Genomic DNA, 16,647 nt, shown 5'->3' on the forward strand with positions numbered 1-16,647 from the left:
TGTTCTCTCTTTTCTCTGTGTGCATGTCCAGAGTGATACATTTTGGAAGAAAGAATATCAAACAAGCACTCAAGTTAAAGGGTTGGCAGAATTCCTAGAAACGCTGCGAGGCCTGGTAGTTTAGTTTGGTCTCCTAGAGCAACTGTGCCGCGTTGTTATGGTACATTTGAGTGCAATGTGTATAAAGAGCCCTTGGGGCTTGTGAGCTAAGTGGCTGGGCTCACCTCGGGGCAGTACTCAGGGCTTAGGGAGAGCGTGGACCACTGGGCGTGTAGTCTGAAGTGGCTACAGAGTGCTGTGTGTGCGTATGTCCAACCGTCATGGTTAGCAAGAAAATACAGTGCCACCATGTCAAATGAAGTTCAAGTGCTGTGGTTGAAGGTTCACCTGCCTCATCTGAAGCCTCTTCTTTTAGGGTGCTGCTATAGGCCACCAAGTGTAAACTGTCAGTATCTGAAGAATAAATGTGTGATGTTAAATAAGGTCTCTGATGCTAACAGACCTTGGTCTTGGTGACCTGAACATTGACAGGTTATCATTGAGTTGTCCTCTCAAAAGAAAACTTCAAAAGAAAACTTTAACTACTCAACCAACTAGAATGTATACCAATAGTATTGGATCTCTGAAATCAACTGGTATTGATCATATCTACAGTTGAAGTCGGAAGTTTACATACACATTAGCCAAATACATTTAAACTCAGTTTTTCACAATTCCTGACATTTAATGCTAGTAAAAATGCCCTGTCTTAGTCGGTCTGTCAATTAGGATCACCACTTTATTTTCATTATGTGAAATGTCAGAATAATAGTAGAGAATGATTTATTTCAGCTTTTATTTCTTTCATCACATTCCCAGTGCGTCAGAAGTTTGCATACACTCAATTAGTATTTGGTAGCATTGCCTTTCAATTGTTTAACTTGGGTCAAACGTTTTGGGTAGCCTTCCACAAACTTCCCCAATAAGTTGGGTGAATTTTGGCCCATTCCTCCTGACAGAGCTGGTGTAACTGAGTCAGGTTAGTAGACGACCTTGCTCGCACACGCTTTTTCTGTTCTGCCCAGAAATTGTCTATAGGATTGAGGTCAGGGCTTTGTGATGGCCACTCCAATACTTTGACTTTGTTGTCCTTAAGCCATTTTCCCACAACTTTGGAAGTATGCTTGGGGTCATTGTCCATTTGGAAGACCCATTTGCGACCAAGCTTTAACTTCCTGACTGATGTCTTGAGATGTTGCTTCAATATATCCACATAATTTTCCTGCCTAATGATGCCATCTATTTTGTGTAGTGCACCAGTCCCTCCTGCAGCAAAGCACCCCCACAACATGATGCTGCCACCCCCGTGCTTCACGGTTGGGATGGTGTTCTTCGGCTTGCAAGCCTCCCCCTTTTTCCTCCAAACATAAAGATGGTCATTATGGCCAAACAGTTCTATTTTTGTTTCATCAGACCAGAGGACATTTCTCCAAAAAGTACAATCTTTGTCCCCATGTGCAGTTGCAAACTGTAGTCTGGCTTTTTTTATGGCGGTTTTGGAGCAGTGGCTTCTTCCTTGCTGAGCGGCCTTTCAGGTTATGTCGATATACAGTGAGGGAAAAAAGTATTTGATCCCCTGCTGATTTTGTAAGTTTGCCTACTGACAAAGAAATGATCAGTCTATACTTTTAATGGTAGGTTTATTTGAACAGTGAGAGACAGAATAACAACAAAAAAATCCAGAAAAACGCATGTCAAAAATGTTATAAAATGATTTGCATTTTAATGAGGGAAATAAGTATTTGACCCCTTCTCAATCAGAAAGATTTCTGGCTCCCAGGTGTCTTTTATACAGGTAACAAGCTGAGATTAGGAGCACACTCTTAAAGGGAGTGCTCCTAACCGCAGCTTGTTACCTGTATAAAAGACACCTGACACCAAGGATGTCAGGGACAAGATTGTAGACCTACACAAGGCTGGAATGGGCTACAAGACCATCGCCAAGCAGCTTGGTGAGAAGGTGACAACTGTTGGTGCGATTATTCGCAAATGGAAGAAACACAAAAGAACTGTCAATCTCCCTCGGCCTGGGGCTCCATGCAAGATCTCACCTCGTGGAGCTGCAATGATCATGAGAACAGTGAGGAATCAGCCCAGAACTACACGGGAGGATCTTGTCAATGATCTCAAGGCAGCTGGGACCATAGTCACTAAGAAAACAATTGGTAACACACTACGCCGTGAAGGACTGAAATCCTGCAGCGCCCGCAAGGTCCCCCTGCTCAAGAAAGCACATATACATGCCCGTCTGAAGTTTGTCAATGAACATCTGAATGATTCAGAGGACAACTGGGTGAAGGTGTTGTGGTCAGATGAGACCAAACTGGAGCTCTTTGGCATCAACTCAACTCACCGTGTTTGGAGAAAGAGGAATGCTGCCTATGACCCCAAGAATACCATCCCCACCGTCAAACATGGAGGTGGAAACATTATGCTTTGGGGGTGTTTTTCTGCTAAGGGGAAAGGACAACTTCACCGCATCAAAGGGGCGATGGACAGGGCCATGTACCGTCAAATCTTGGGTGAGAACCTCCTTCCCTCAGCCAGGGCATTGAAAATGGGTCGTGGATCGGTATTCCAGCATGACAATGACCCAAAACACACGGCCAAGGCAGCAAAGGAGTGGCTCAAGAAGAAGCACATTAAGGTCCTGGAGTGGCCTAGCCAGTCTCCAGACCTTAATCCCATAGAAAATACTTTTTTCCCTCACTGTAGGACTCGTTTTACTGTGGATATAGATAATTTTGTAACCTGGGGATGAGTACAGTGGTAGAAAAAGTACTAAACTGTCATAAAAGTACAAAGTAAAAGTAAATGCTATACATCAAATTCCTTATATTAAGCAAACTAGACGGAACTATTTTCATATTATTTTTATTTATGGACAGAAAGGGGCACACTCAACACTCAGACATAATTTACAAACACAGTAGGTGTGTTTTGTGAGTGCGCCAGATCAGAGGCAGTAGGGATGACAAAGCGTTACACTGATAGGTGCCATAATTCTGTCCTGATTGAGCATTCTAAATGTAACAAGTACTTTTGTATGTCAGGGAAAATGTAAGGAGTAAAAAGTACATTATTTTCTTTAGGAATGTAGAGGAGGAAAAGCAAAAGTTGTCAAAAATATAAATGGTAAAGTAAGGTACAGATAAAAACTACTTAAGTAGTACTTAAAATTATTTTTACTTAAGTACTTTACACCACTGATTGTGACAAAACAAAAAATAAAAGGAAAAAGATAAACTGCACCACCCATAACCCTGCAACTACAAAACCCCAAACACCCCTCTTATCCCACTACCTTGCCCTAACCGTTCCTACTCCTGGCCACCGGCCTAGTCGGACGGGACTCCTTCCTTCAACACCTCCTGTATCTCTTCTGCTGTAAAATCTTTCACGCCCACTAACTTTTATGCTCCTACTACTACTTGTAGCTTCTGCTACTTCCTTTCCATCTGTGATGTATATTTAATTACCATAGCAATGAATGCCAATAAACCAACCTTGCTATAACACAAACTGTTCGGGTCTCTCAGTCCTGGCCAACTACTTACTGGTATCCTCTCTTGATCCTTCACCCTTTGCCCACCATCCTGTACTTTCCTCACTGCCTCAGCATATGACACTCTTCACTGCTCGAACCCTGGCCACCTCAACCTGTCTCACTCGCACAGGACACTTCTGATCCCCAGCAACATGGGCTCCACAGTTGAAACACTAATTTGCCTCCAAAACTACACACTCCTTTGTCCCATGCACACTTCTCACACCTTGGCCTTCATCCTACAATACTGCTGCTACATTACCATAACCATGGCACCTGAAACATCGTAGCAGGTTTGGAACAAACACTTACGGGATAACTCATATCCCAGCATGACTTTATCAGGCAAACACTCAATATCAAAATTCAAAAGGATAGACAGCCTTCCCCACACCTGTCAACGCAAGTTCTTCCTGTCCACTTTTGTCGGATTCAATCTCTGAACTCCCACTATCTGACTCAATCTCAAGGTTCTCAAGCCATAAAGTAGATATAACTAATTCCACTTGACTTGTATTCCGGGAACATAGGTTTATACTTAACGCCATTGTTTCGTCTTCGCATCGCCGCACTTCCTTCCTGGCTCCACTCTGCTTCTAGCTGATGTTCTATGAAGGTGTGGCTGGTCCAGTGAGTAACGTTAGCTACCTGTTGATCCACGTCGACGGGCGGAACCCCGCCCTGAAATCACTATGAATTCTGGATATTGTGGTGCGCATACAACCAGGAAATGTACAGTAGATGTAGCATTTCTACCGGTGAAATGCAAAAGAGCTCATATAGTGCGTATAGTGAGGAAATTCTAGATTTTTATGACATTAAATATTAATAACATGTAACTGATAAGAGCCCGTCTATGCTCTTTTAGTCCTTACTACTGAATAGTGTCTGTTCCAGGTGGGTAGGAGTCAAAATAAGAATACTGGAAGAGATTGAGACCCGGACACTATCAAAAAAAGGAATAATTCCAAAAATTAGGTTTGAATGCAAAATAAAGTTATTTATTAAAATATCATAGGGTCTAAAAACTCATAGTGCAAGAAAGTGCATAAATGAAAGGTGAAAACAAAACAAACTTTTAAGCCTCAGGCCATCATTAGTGTGAATCGGCGGCACACATTTCTGGCTTCTATCTCAAGGATAATCTATGAATCTGTACCTTGTACAACAGAATGCATGATCTAGATGATATACATATTAATAGACATACAGTGCACTCGGAAAGTATTCAGACCTTTTTTCCCCCTTCTTCAATCCACACACAAACAAAAAAGCAAAAACAGGTTTTTAGAAATGTTTGCATAAAAAACTAATATCACATTTACATAAGTATTCAGACCTTTTATTCAGTAATTTGTTGAAGTACCTTGGCAGCGATTACAGCCTTGATTCTTCTTTGGTATGACGCTACTGTACAAGCTTGACCAACCTGTATTTGGGGAGTTTCTCCCATTCTTCTCTACAGATACTCTCAAGCTCTGTCAGGTTGGATGGGGAGCGTGGCTGCACAGCTATTTTCAGGTTTCTCCAGAGATGTTCGATCAGGTTCAAGTCCAGGCTCTGGCTAGGCCACTCAAGGACATTCAGAGACTTCTCCCGAAGCCACAACTGCGTTGTCTTGGCTGTATGCTTAGGGTTGATGTCCTGTTGGAAGGTGAACCTTCGCCCCAGTCTGAGGTCCTGAGTGCTCTGGAGCAGGTTTTCATCAAGGATCTCTCTGTACTATGGTCAGTTTATCTTTTCCTCGATCCTGACTAGTCTCCCAGTCCCTGCCACTGAAAAACACCCGCACAGCATGATGCTGCCACCACCATGCTTCACCGTAGGGATGGTGCCAGGTTTCCGTCAAACGTGACGCTTGGCATTCAGGCTAAAGAGTTCAATCTTGGTTTCATCAGACCAGATAATCTTGTTTCTCATGCTCTGAGCTTGATGATGTGTTGGTTATTTGAATCATCTGTGTAGTGCTAGGGCAAAAACCAAAACGAGCACCCAGGGGGGGCCCCAGGACCAAGTTTGGGAAACCCTGGTATAGACAACCTAGATGGGAAACTATTGAGAATGGTAGGAGACTGTATTGCCACCCCTGTATTTGCCATGTCTTTAATCAAAGCCCGAAGGAGTGTGTGCCCACATGCGTAGAAGGAAGCATAAGAAATTCTAAAAAGCAACCTTTGCTGGCTCTAACAGCCGCCCATTCAGTTTGCTTCCTGTTCTTAGTAAACTGACCAAACACAATGCTATTTTCAAAGAAGTTAACTACTGACTTCCAGCCATAGTCGCGGTAGTAGGGGTGCTGCAGCACCCCCTCATAAATTGAAGACAAAAACATATAAAACAATCAGTAATTATATTACTCCTGTGTGAACTAGGGCTTTATTACTCCTCTGTGACAGGACAAAATAATACTCCTCAGCACCCTTAACATCTTCCCGCTGCTATGCTTCCAGCATGCATATAGGGAAGGGCACTTAGGTTGTACTACACTAACTCAGATGACTAATGATTGGTTAAAATAAATGAATAAGAAGATGATAGTTGGAGATGTATTGTTAGATTTCACCTTATTGATCATCATTTTGTTATGGACTTTACAGCACCTGCCATCACATGGTTGGAGAGTTACTTATCATATAGAACCCAGAGAGTTTTCTTCAGTGGAAGCTTCTCTAACAGATATGTACAGTGAGGTGTCCTTCAGGGCAGTTGCCTTGGGCCATTACTCTTCTCTATTTTTTACAAATGACTTGCCACTTATCTTACAAGAAGCTAGAATGACTACGTACGCTGATGATCATTGATTCCACAATCTACATGTCAGCACCCACAGCCAGCGAGCTCACTGAGACTCTTTACAAGGACTCAATCACCCCTTCTGATACTGACTAACAATACACTGGTCTTCATTACATAGAAAACCAAAAGCATTGCATTTTCTTCAAAACATTCTCTAAGACCTAACGCTGACCTGGAGTTGAGCATAAAGGGTGTGCCTATTGTGGAAGTTGAGGAAGCTGAACTCGTAGGATCAACATTGGATGGTCAGTTATTATGGTCAAGTTGTGAAGATGGGGAGAGGTATGTTCCTCTGTTATAAAATGTATTTTAAAAATATATATTATTACGCACTGCTCGACAGCAGTTGTTCAGGCTCTGGTCTTGTCCCATCTTGATGACTGTCCGGTAATATGGTCAAGAGTAGCAATGAAAGAACTAGCAAAGCTGCTGCTATCTCAAAACAGAAACAACACGCCCTGCACTTCACTGCACATGCAGACCTAACATCAACAACACGCAGGACAGCCTTTCCTGGTTGAGGGCTGAGGAGAGTGACTACTTCTCTTCTAGTCCATTCAGTGTGTGTGTCCTCCACCTGTCACTTACCCAAACACGCCATGCGGGACATGTCCAGGGTGTATCCGTCGAAGCAGTCGCAGGTGTAGCCCTCCTGTACCCGCACGCAGCGCCCGTTCTCACAGCCGTTCAGAATGCCACACTCTTCCGCTCTCAGGCCCTCAAACGCATCGGACAGGTCTGCAGGATAGAGGAAGGGGGACAGGGGGTAAGAAAGAAGTGTTTTATTCACCCAAGTCAGATGAGGATATAAGTAAGCAATAAGGCCCGAGGGGGTAGGGTATATGGCCAATATACCATGGCCAATATACCACGGCTATGGGCAGCTCTTAAGCCATATACCACAAACCCCTGAAGTACCATATTGCTATTATAAACAGGTTACCAACATAAATAGAACAGAAAACAAGTCGTTTTGCATCATACCCGTGGTATATTATATACTACGGCTTTCAAGCAATCAGCATCCAGGAGCCAAACTACCCATTATATAATGAATGATAATGACTCCAACACCATCATTAAGTTTGCCGATGACAACAGTGGTAGGCCTGATCACCGACAATGACGAGACAGCCTATAGGGAGGAGGTCAGAGACCTGGCCGTGTGGTACCAGGACAACAACCTCTCCATCAACGTGATCAAGACTAAGGAGATGATTGTGGACTACAGGAAAAAGGGGGACTGAGCACGCCCCCATTCTCATCGACGGGGCTGTAGTGGAGCAGGTTGAGAGCTTAAAGTTCCTTGGTTTCCACATCACCAACGAACTATCATGGTCCAAACACACCAAGACAGTTGTGAAGAGGGCACGACAACACCTTTTCCCCCCTCAGGGGACTGAAAAGATTTGGCATGGCTCCTCAGATCCTCAAAAAGTTCTACAGCTGCACCATCGAGAGCATCCTGACTGGTTGCATCACTGACTGGTATGGCAACTGTTCGGCCTCCGACCGCAAGGCACTACAGAGGGTAATGCATACGGCCCAGCACATCACTAGAGCCAAGCTTCCTGCCATCCAGGACCTCTATACCAGGCGGTGTCAGAGAAAGGCCCTAAAAATTGTCAAAGACTCCAGAAACTCTAGTCATAGACTGTTCTCTCTGCTAAAGCACGGCAAGCGGTACCGGTACCCCCTGTATATAGCTTCGCTATTGTTATTTTATTGCTGCTTTTAAATGATTTGTTACTTACATTTTTTACTTATCAATTTTTTACTTAACACTTATTTTTCTTAAAACTACATTGTTGGTTAAGGGCTTGTAAGTAAGCATTTCACTGTAAGGTCTAAAGCTGTTATATTCGGCGCATGTGACAAATAACATTTGATTTGACTTATGTAAGATGTGAATGCAGTGAAATGACTTAAAAAATGTATACTCACATTAGTATGACAGAAATGTCTTCATTTTAAGTAAAATATCGACATTTAACTTGCTTGATTAGATACAATAATTGATCATTAATAATAATAATAATGTATTTATGATCTTGGAAGACCTTGGTTACACTGAAAATACAGACTAACATTACTACTATTTCTGCCTACCTACAGAAAAGTATTGTGGTCATGACATGTAGTAATTCATATGGACACATGATGGCAGCAACGAGCTATCATTGAGAGAATAGGCGACTTGTCCCAACCTCCCCATCAATTCCTTATTTTCTCTGCCTGTTTGAGCTTCATCAGTGTGTTTTACAGTGTGGTGGGGACTGGTTCACTCACTCTCCTCGTCCTCGTACAGGGGCAGGGCGCCAGGCTGGTCGGGGTGAGGCTCGTAGTCCAGGCTGACCTCGTACTCCTGGACAGGGCCGGCCACGAGGGCATCACGACCATACGGACGCCCCTGTCCTCCACTCATTGCCACGTTACACATGGAGGCATAGTCCTCTGTGAGATAATGGAGAGAGAGAGACTGAGACGTGACCATTTAGACGGAAACGAGCGAGACATACATATCCTCTGAGAGAGAGAAAGAAAAAGAGAAAAAAGAGATCGAGACATAGCTATCTGAAACAAAGAGAGATAGGAGAAGAGAGAGACTGAGTAGCCTTCTAACCACAGTAGATATGAGGAGCCAGAGAAGAATATCTGCAGCCGGCACTTCTATTCCAACGCAGAGAGAGAATACATGACAAATAGCTAATACGTTTGATAAATACAACTGTTTTCTGTTTTTCTAAGAACTGCAGGACATCCAAAATGTCAACACTTCCATGGTTCTTCCAAGTAATTACATTGCCATCATCACTTGGCTTAGAAGACAGAGGGATATTTGACTAAACTGAACACTCTGGTTTGTGGCTAGCGGCCCACTTCCCTCCTGAATGTGTCTTTCAACACACAGCACAGCACCTGCTCTGAGCTCCCTCCTTCCTGGTTACTGTACTGTGGGAACCTAACCCAGAGTCTTTCATCTGCACACCCCGGCCCGCCTTCCCCTACAGTCCCCTGCTAATCCCACACACCTGCCTGCCTCCGCTCTCTCCCACAAGAACCTCCACACAGGAGACGCATCAGAGAGGGACCGCAGATAGATCTGGATGGACCCGATGAGAACAAACGAGTGTGTGTTCTGTTCTGGTCTCTCTATGGAGAGCAGCGGTGAGCTCACACACCGGCATCTGTCTTATTCAGTAAAGATTTGAGTGGGATCGGATGTTGGACGAGAAGTCTTACATGCCAAAGGGTGTTTTCGCAAATCTTTGAAAACCTAAAAGTGACCCGGACTACGAAATGTATCTGTCCATGTTTCTGAATGAGATAGAAACAGCTTTTGTAAAGCGCGCCACCGGCAGAAACAGCAGCTGTAGACCTATGTCGCACAGCTACAGTGTTCAAACCTTAGCTCTTGTGACTAATCAACTGCGCTTACTAAACTGTCGGTTCAACATCACTCTCACGTGAAGATACCAATTCCCAGACAAACTGCTGGGAAATCACTCAAAAATCCCATTTAAATACCCCAACTCTACCAGTTCCATCTTCCAGTGGGCTGGAATAGCAGTCTTGTTTAATCAGAGGGAGGTCCCCACAAGTCCCAGTCCGCAAGTCTCCATAATACACATCACAGCCCTCCACCCTGGCAGCGTAGTGGGGACATGCATTAGCAACCAGCCCTCCCTGCCTAGACACACTCCAGGTATTGGATAAGGGAGGGGAGGGGGGGGGGTTAAACAGGAAAAGGGGAGTGGTAGAGGATAGGCCCCAGGGCAGGCTAGATCTCGGGGGGCCTCCAGGGGACAGGTGCGTTAGCAGGCAGAGGCCAAGCCTAATGAGGTGTCACTAGTCCTGGGTATGAGGTCTGGAAGGGCCTGGTCCACCACAGGAAGGACCACGTCTGGTTCAAGCACTGACCACCATAATCACTCTGAGACCAGCTGTATGGGGTTCTATACTATACCTCACATGAGACTGGATGAAGAAGCATTTACCTAAAAGTTAGCTCTATTCACAATGGATAATAGGTCATGGATAAAGTCATTATACAGTAGCGTTGATAGATGGACATGAATGCTGGTGTGGAAGGTTTGTAGTACCTGTGTTCTTGAGGGGGCAGAGGGTACAGTCCATGCCCCAGGCCTCTCCAAACAGACAGCAACACTCTGTGTACGTGGTCTTTCTGTTGGCAAGGGGCTTGGTGCAGGTCAGAGTGTCTGTCAGAGTGTCTGTCAGATTGTCTGTTACCGTCTGCCAGCAAACACCCTGGTAGCCAGTCTGCTCACCATGTTGCTCTGCAACAGACACAGTACATCTCAATCCCAATCGTTATCTCACTACGAAACACACACTACGGTGTGACGAGTTACACAATCTCCACGAGAAAGGCATTTTCAAAAGCATGTTTACGACAACAGAGACAATATAAGAGCGCGCTAACCTTAAACCATGCTAACTTCAGCATCCTCCATAAGGGTTCTTACCTGCCACTTCAGGGGCGATCACACAGCTCTTGTTGTCAGAGTCCAACACCAGCGGGTGTGTACAGAAACACATGTAGGAGCCCTGTGTGTTCAAACACTCTCCCTCCACACAGCTAGACTCCTCCTGACACTCATCAATATCTGCCAGGGGGGAGGGAGAGAAAAGAGAAAGAGGGGAGAGAGGGAGCAAGTTAGAGAGCGAGAGAGATGGAGACAAATATTTGAAAAGGTGCTGTTGGGAGTTCTGTCGTCTCAGCCCGATTCTCTTAATGAAACGCAGTCCGCGCGCACGCCGCACAGCCATTTACACTCGTTAACCTATCCAATTAAGCATCCGCTTACATGGAACGGAGACAAAAATGCTTGCTCACACACAAACACTCGGGTAAGGGTGACTTCAATTTAGGAATCAGGCTAATCAACTGCATTTTCTATTTCCTATTGATGAGAGGGCAAATCCGTTTTCCCTGTGTTAGTAAAAAAATATGTATGTTGCAGAGACAGTATGCTAGGATGTAAACATGTTTTTGGGGAACGATAGCTCAATTTATACAGCTTCAAGGGGATTATTTGCAGGTGTTGTGAAAAATAAACCTAGTATTTGGATTGGATGTCAGCCCCAAAAGGAAAGACATGTATTTCTGAAATGTGCAGCCACGGCAAACGCATTAGACACACATCAGGCCTGTGGCTTCATAACTGCTGAGGAAATGAATGAACCAAAAAAAAAAACGTTGACGATTATATCCATCCAGACATTACAACTGAATTACACATCCACTCAATATTCTACACTTTCAAAAATACCCCTCCATCCCTTTCTTAAAAAAGATCCACATATCCCAAATAGAACACGGCCATAAGACTGGTGGTTGGAGTGGTTGGTTTCTAAATTGTATTATGACTCTAGTCCACGCGTAACGGGGTAAAACCAGGACCGTCTGGGGTACAGGCCAAACCTCTGCTGGAGCCTCCGCCCAGTCCCAGCCTGTCCAAATAATCCAACACAAATGTGGCGGAACTCCGCAGGCGGACCACAGGCATCTTGCGCTTGTGTCCCGGGGCCAAGGGTGCGGTGTGGGGCCCGGCAGAGGGCCAGGGTCCCTCCAGTGTGGCCGGTTGGTGGTTTGGGACTTGCTGCCTGGGCCTGCTGGGTTTGGCACATAGGTCACCGCAGTCTGGCCCTGCGTCACCCCCAGTGTCCCGTGTCCCCGCCCTGCCTCTCACCAGGCCCTGACCCTACCTAACCCAGGGAGGGGCCCCAACCTACACACCCCTGCCCAGCTAGCCAACACACAGGCTGTGGTACAGTAGGACTAACTACTTTTAATGTGTGTGGACAGTTTAATAACATAGAGCTGTGGAAATGGTATATTAGTAGACTGAGGGCTATTGATTCCAATCTTTTGATTGTCGGAACTCATGTTGTGAGTACATCAAATATGTTTGGGTTGAATTAATACTAACTAATGTGAATGACCTTCCCACTGACCTCTGCACTGCAGCTTGACCTCGTCGTAGTACAGGCCATTCTTACAGTAACACTCGTAGCTTCCTGGGCTGTTGAAGCAGAAGCCATCCTTACAGATCTCCTGGCCAAACAACGCACACTCATCTGCATCTGGGAGGGAGAGGACAACAGTCTTAATAACACCCCACACAGCCACAGAGACAGCCACAGAGACAGCCACAGAGACAGCCACAGAGACAGCCACAGAGACAGCCACAGAGACAGCCACAGAGACAGCCACAGAGACAGCCACAGAGACATGTTTGTTCATCCCTTGCTGTTGAGATAATGTAAAAACAGTCTCTACTCTTCATGTTTCTGGAAAGGTGAGACCAACTCAACGCTTTAATGGGATGAAACCCGGAGAGGCTTGGAGAAAAACTCCATCAACAAACAGTTCTGTGTTACAGTGCTCTCTCCTCTTCATTGTGTGTGCCGTCGGAGGGGCGTTGGTGTTTGCAACTGAGACCACAATCAGCTGTGCTAACAGATCCACTAATTGAAGACATTTCCAGACTGGTGCTCAGGAACTGTCCCTGGAAACCTGCCTTCCCAGCCCGTCTTCTCCCCCTCTCAGAATATACCATATTCACTTACTGCCAGCCCCTCTCTACCAGACTGCCTTTGCTGTAATAAATTATACTATTGAATTAAGGCCGTCGGTTCGATGAATTAGCTTTCGTGCGAGGGTAACGAGCTACAGTAGGCTTGTGGGGCTGGGAAAGGAGAGGGAGAGAAGAGGAGCGAGGAAGAGGAGAGGAGAACAGGAGAGCGAGAGGAGATGTGCTAGTGTTAGGTGGGTAAACATGCAAGTCTTAGATCTCCAGACATCTGAGGCTGGCATTTCTGCTCTGTGACTCCAAGGCTGAGAGAGAGAGAGGGAAACTACAGCGACAGACACACACACACACACACACACACACACACACACACACACACACACACAACAAGAGCACGGACAGAGGCCTGCCTGGGAGAGAGGCAGCTGCGATGACATTAATTAGCAGCAACTCGAAAGCAGAAAACAGAGTTCTGTAAGGTGATTCAAATCATGGGTTTGTTGTTACATCGTTGTCTGATTCATAGTGTTCTCACTGCATTCTCTGAACCCTACTGCTGCGAGCCAAGGTTCTGTTCAGCCTGTACTGGGTCTCTGAGTTCACATACCTTTATAACTCTCGGCTGCAGTCACACCGAACACAGTGTCACCGGTTGGGACACTGCCTCTCCCAGCTGGACACATCTGGGAAAACTGATCTGTTTGAAGAGAGAGAGACAAGAAAATGTGTAACGTTTCATGCGTGTGTGTGTGTGTGTTTTATGTGTGTGCTTCCTCACCAGTGCCCTGGACGGGGCAGGGGTGCACCTCACAGTTGTCCCCCCATCCTGCCCCCAGCGTACAGCAGCACTCCTCCATGGTCACACTGCTGGTCAGCACGTTCTCACACAGATTCTCATCATTGAGGTTGTAATAGCACTCCTTCCTCTCCACTGACGAGGCTGTACAGGGAACAGAGGGGAGAAAACACTTTGCTGCGCAGAAATGGATCACGGACAGTGTTCAGTAATATCACCTGTCGTGCGAGTGAACGAGTAACGTTTTAGCGTGACAACAATTGGTTAACCCGGAGAGGGATGAGTCTCTCTCTCTCGCTCTGTGACATTTCCCATGCAGGAGGGTAAAGGGACACATTTGGAGCGTGCTGGAGAGATAAGGCACATGATGAATGTGGTCCGCCTGGAGGACCAGAGTACACAGCTGCTCACGCTGCTTTTAAGATATTCACGGAGAGAAGAGAACCCACCCCCCTCCGTCCCCTCTTCCTCCCCCCTTGGTTTCCCCTGAACCCTCCACACACACACACACACACACACACACACACACACACACACACACACACACACACACACACACACACACACACACACACACACACACACACACACACAGCAGTTTCTGTCTCATTGTTGTGTGCTCTGTGAATTCCTATGATAATTACAGATCACCAGAGACTCCTATCTAACTGCCCATTCTCAGAAAACCCCCCAGCTTTTCCTGCTGCAACATGGAAATGGCCTTTTACATTCTTCCAAAGCAAATCACCCGATTACGTAGCGTCTGCTGTTGTGAGCACAGGGCATGCTCTAATTCCAAACATTACGTAATGATAAACTGTATAAGTATTTGGGACTGTTTTCAGATGTAACAGAGAACATACTCTGCTTGAGGGCATGTGGTTAAATCGGACAAGAAGCCTAGGTTAATGTAGAGCTTTGGGACCCGGCCTAAAGCCCTGTACTACAGTATACATCCACCAGACAGACACACAGCCGGCTCCGTTTCTCATTAGAGTTTTACACTCAGGCAGAGACAAGGGAGTCCCCCGGACGTGGGTCCACAGAGCCAGGCCCCCTCATTCATCAGAACACCACTCCTCTCAAATTGAACAACACAGTGTTAAAAGGTTATTTTGGTCGTCTGAGACAATGCCCTCAACGTTCCCTATACAGTCTTGTTAATGTAAAGGGATTCACACAATGCAATGTCACGATCACCACTAATGTGTTGATTTCAATGAACCATTTAACTTCTTAACCCTCCATCGCCCCTTTTATCTGAGGACAACTTTACTCAATTCTAATTTGAAACTATTTTGAACAGCTTTATATCAACTCTTCATTTGTGTTCAGGCAATGTGTGGGTCACCTGTGGGAGCGGGACTGCACTTGGCGGTCATCTGGTTGTACTCCTGGTCCTCGTCGGGGCACATACACAGGAAGGAGCCCTCCACGTTCTCACACAAGGCCTCGCCACACACACCGCTCAGCAGATCACACTCGTTGACATCTGCAGGGAGAACACGACACCTTGGTTTGCGGTTAGCACTAATAATGCATGGTTAGCAACCTTCCATCTCGTTCATGTAACGCCTCACATACGTGGCCTGCGCGGCTTCATTCACTGGGACAAGTGGCTGACGAAGACAAACGAAGATACTAAGTGATGTACTGCACGGGCAGCGGGTGAAAAACCTTCGGAAATGGATTTCTCTTAAACAAAAACAGTAAGAGCTCAAAATCAATAAATAGGCTTATACATTGAAGAAGAGATACTCAAATATCTATTTCACTCTCCAACATGTATTTGCTCCTTTGACCTGGCTGTGGTTATACATGTGCACCCATCCATGTATGTCTCTCCAGTTATGAACGAATGTGCAGAGAAAACATCAACCCGGAAGTGGAGCTTGATGTAAAAAGACAAAGCCATCTGGTTCCTACGTGGTCTGATCTGCCCCGTGTCCCCAACACCCTGTCCGATACTTCGCACCGGGGCGTGGGCCAGTTTGTCAATGAGCTAGAAAGTGTTAAGGAGAGAGCGGGGAGGAAGAGAGTGGGTGCGTCCCAATAGGGGAGCACTAAAAAGGGGTGGGCCAGTCCAGAATCACAATGGAAAAGACAGATTTTGCCTCATAAGAGAGTATATATAAACATATTGCACGGCCTTTTCTGCTCAGCAGAATGGGACGACCGCAAAGTACATTTGTAGAAATTTCCTTTCTCCATTTCAGAGGATTCTGTCCTTCTGCATTAAATATTTTATATACCAGTTTATATACCACAATTTGGCTACACAGTACATCTCCGCTGCCCAGCCATCGGAAAGGATTTAATATGTAAACAGAGAGAAATGCTGAGTTACAGTTTAGTATAGCTAGATAGGTTAGTGGGAAGAACGATTGGCTCTATTTCGACGGCGATATATACTGAGTGTACAAAACATTATTCACTTTCCATGACACAGACTGACCAGGTGAATCCAGGTGGAAGCTATGATCCCTTATTGATGTCACTAGTTAAATCAACTTCAAATCAGTGTAGATGAAGGGGAGGAGACAGGTTAGATAAGGATTTCTTGTCTAAGTCTTGAGAAAATAGAGACATGGATTGTTTATGTGTGCCATTCAGAGGGTGAATGAGCAAGACAAAATATTGAAGTGCCTTTGAGTGGGGTATGGTAGTAGGTACCAGGCGCACCGGTTTGAGTGTGTCAAGAACAGCAACGCTGCTGGGTTTTTCACGCTCAACAGTTTCCCATGTGCATCAAGAATGGTCCACCACCCAAAGGACATCCAGCCAACTTGACAACTATGGGAAGCATTGGAGTCAACATGGGCCAGCATCCCTGTGGAACGCTTTCGACACCTTGTAGAGTTCATGCCCCGACGAATTGAGGCTGTTCTGATGGTAAAAGGGGGGGTGCAAGT

The 16,647-nt window shown here is 45.6% G+C and overlaps 1 protein-coding gene across 7 annotated transcripts in view; it reads right to left on the reverse strand.

Moving 5' to 3' along the window:
• The window catches only part of LOC115193820 (latent-transforming growth factor beta-binding protein 1), a 124,584-nt gene that overhangs the window by 4,819 nt on the left and 103,118 nt on the right, over positions 1-16,647 (reverse strand). For all 7 annotated transcript variants that reach the window (XM_029752869.1, XM_029752872.1, XM_029752870.1 and 4 more), the window contains 8 exons: positions 15,087-15,227; positions 13,718-13,879; positions 13,547-13,636; positions 12,362-12,490; positions 10,870-11,010; positions 10,486-10,680; positions 8,672-8,836; positions 6,971-7,120 (listed from right to left, as the gene is read on the reverse strand). In XM_029752869.1, the coding sequence (XP_029608729.1) occupies positions 6,971-7,120; positions 8,672-8,836; positions 10,486-10,680; positions 10,870-11,010; positions 12,362-12,490; positions 13,547-13,636; positions 13,718-13,879; positions 15,087-15,227 (1,173 nt within the window). The remainder of the gene's footprint in view (positions 1-6,970; positions 7,121-8,671; positions 8,837-10,485; positions 10,681-10,869; positions 11,011-12,361; positions 12,491-13,546; positions 13,637-13,717; positions 13,880-15,086; positions 15,228-16,647) is intronic.

Source organism: Salmo trutta, chromosome 5, assembly GCF_901001165.1.
Source record: "Salmo trutta chromosome 5, fSalTru1.1, whole genome shotgun sequence".
Taxonomy (NCBI): Eukaryota; Metazoa; Chordata; class Actinopteri; order Salmoniformes; family Salmonidae; genus Salmo; species Salmo trutta.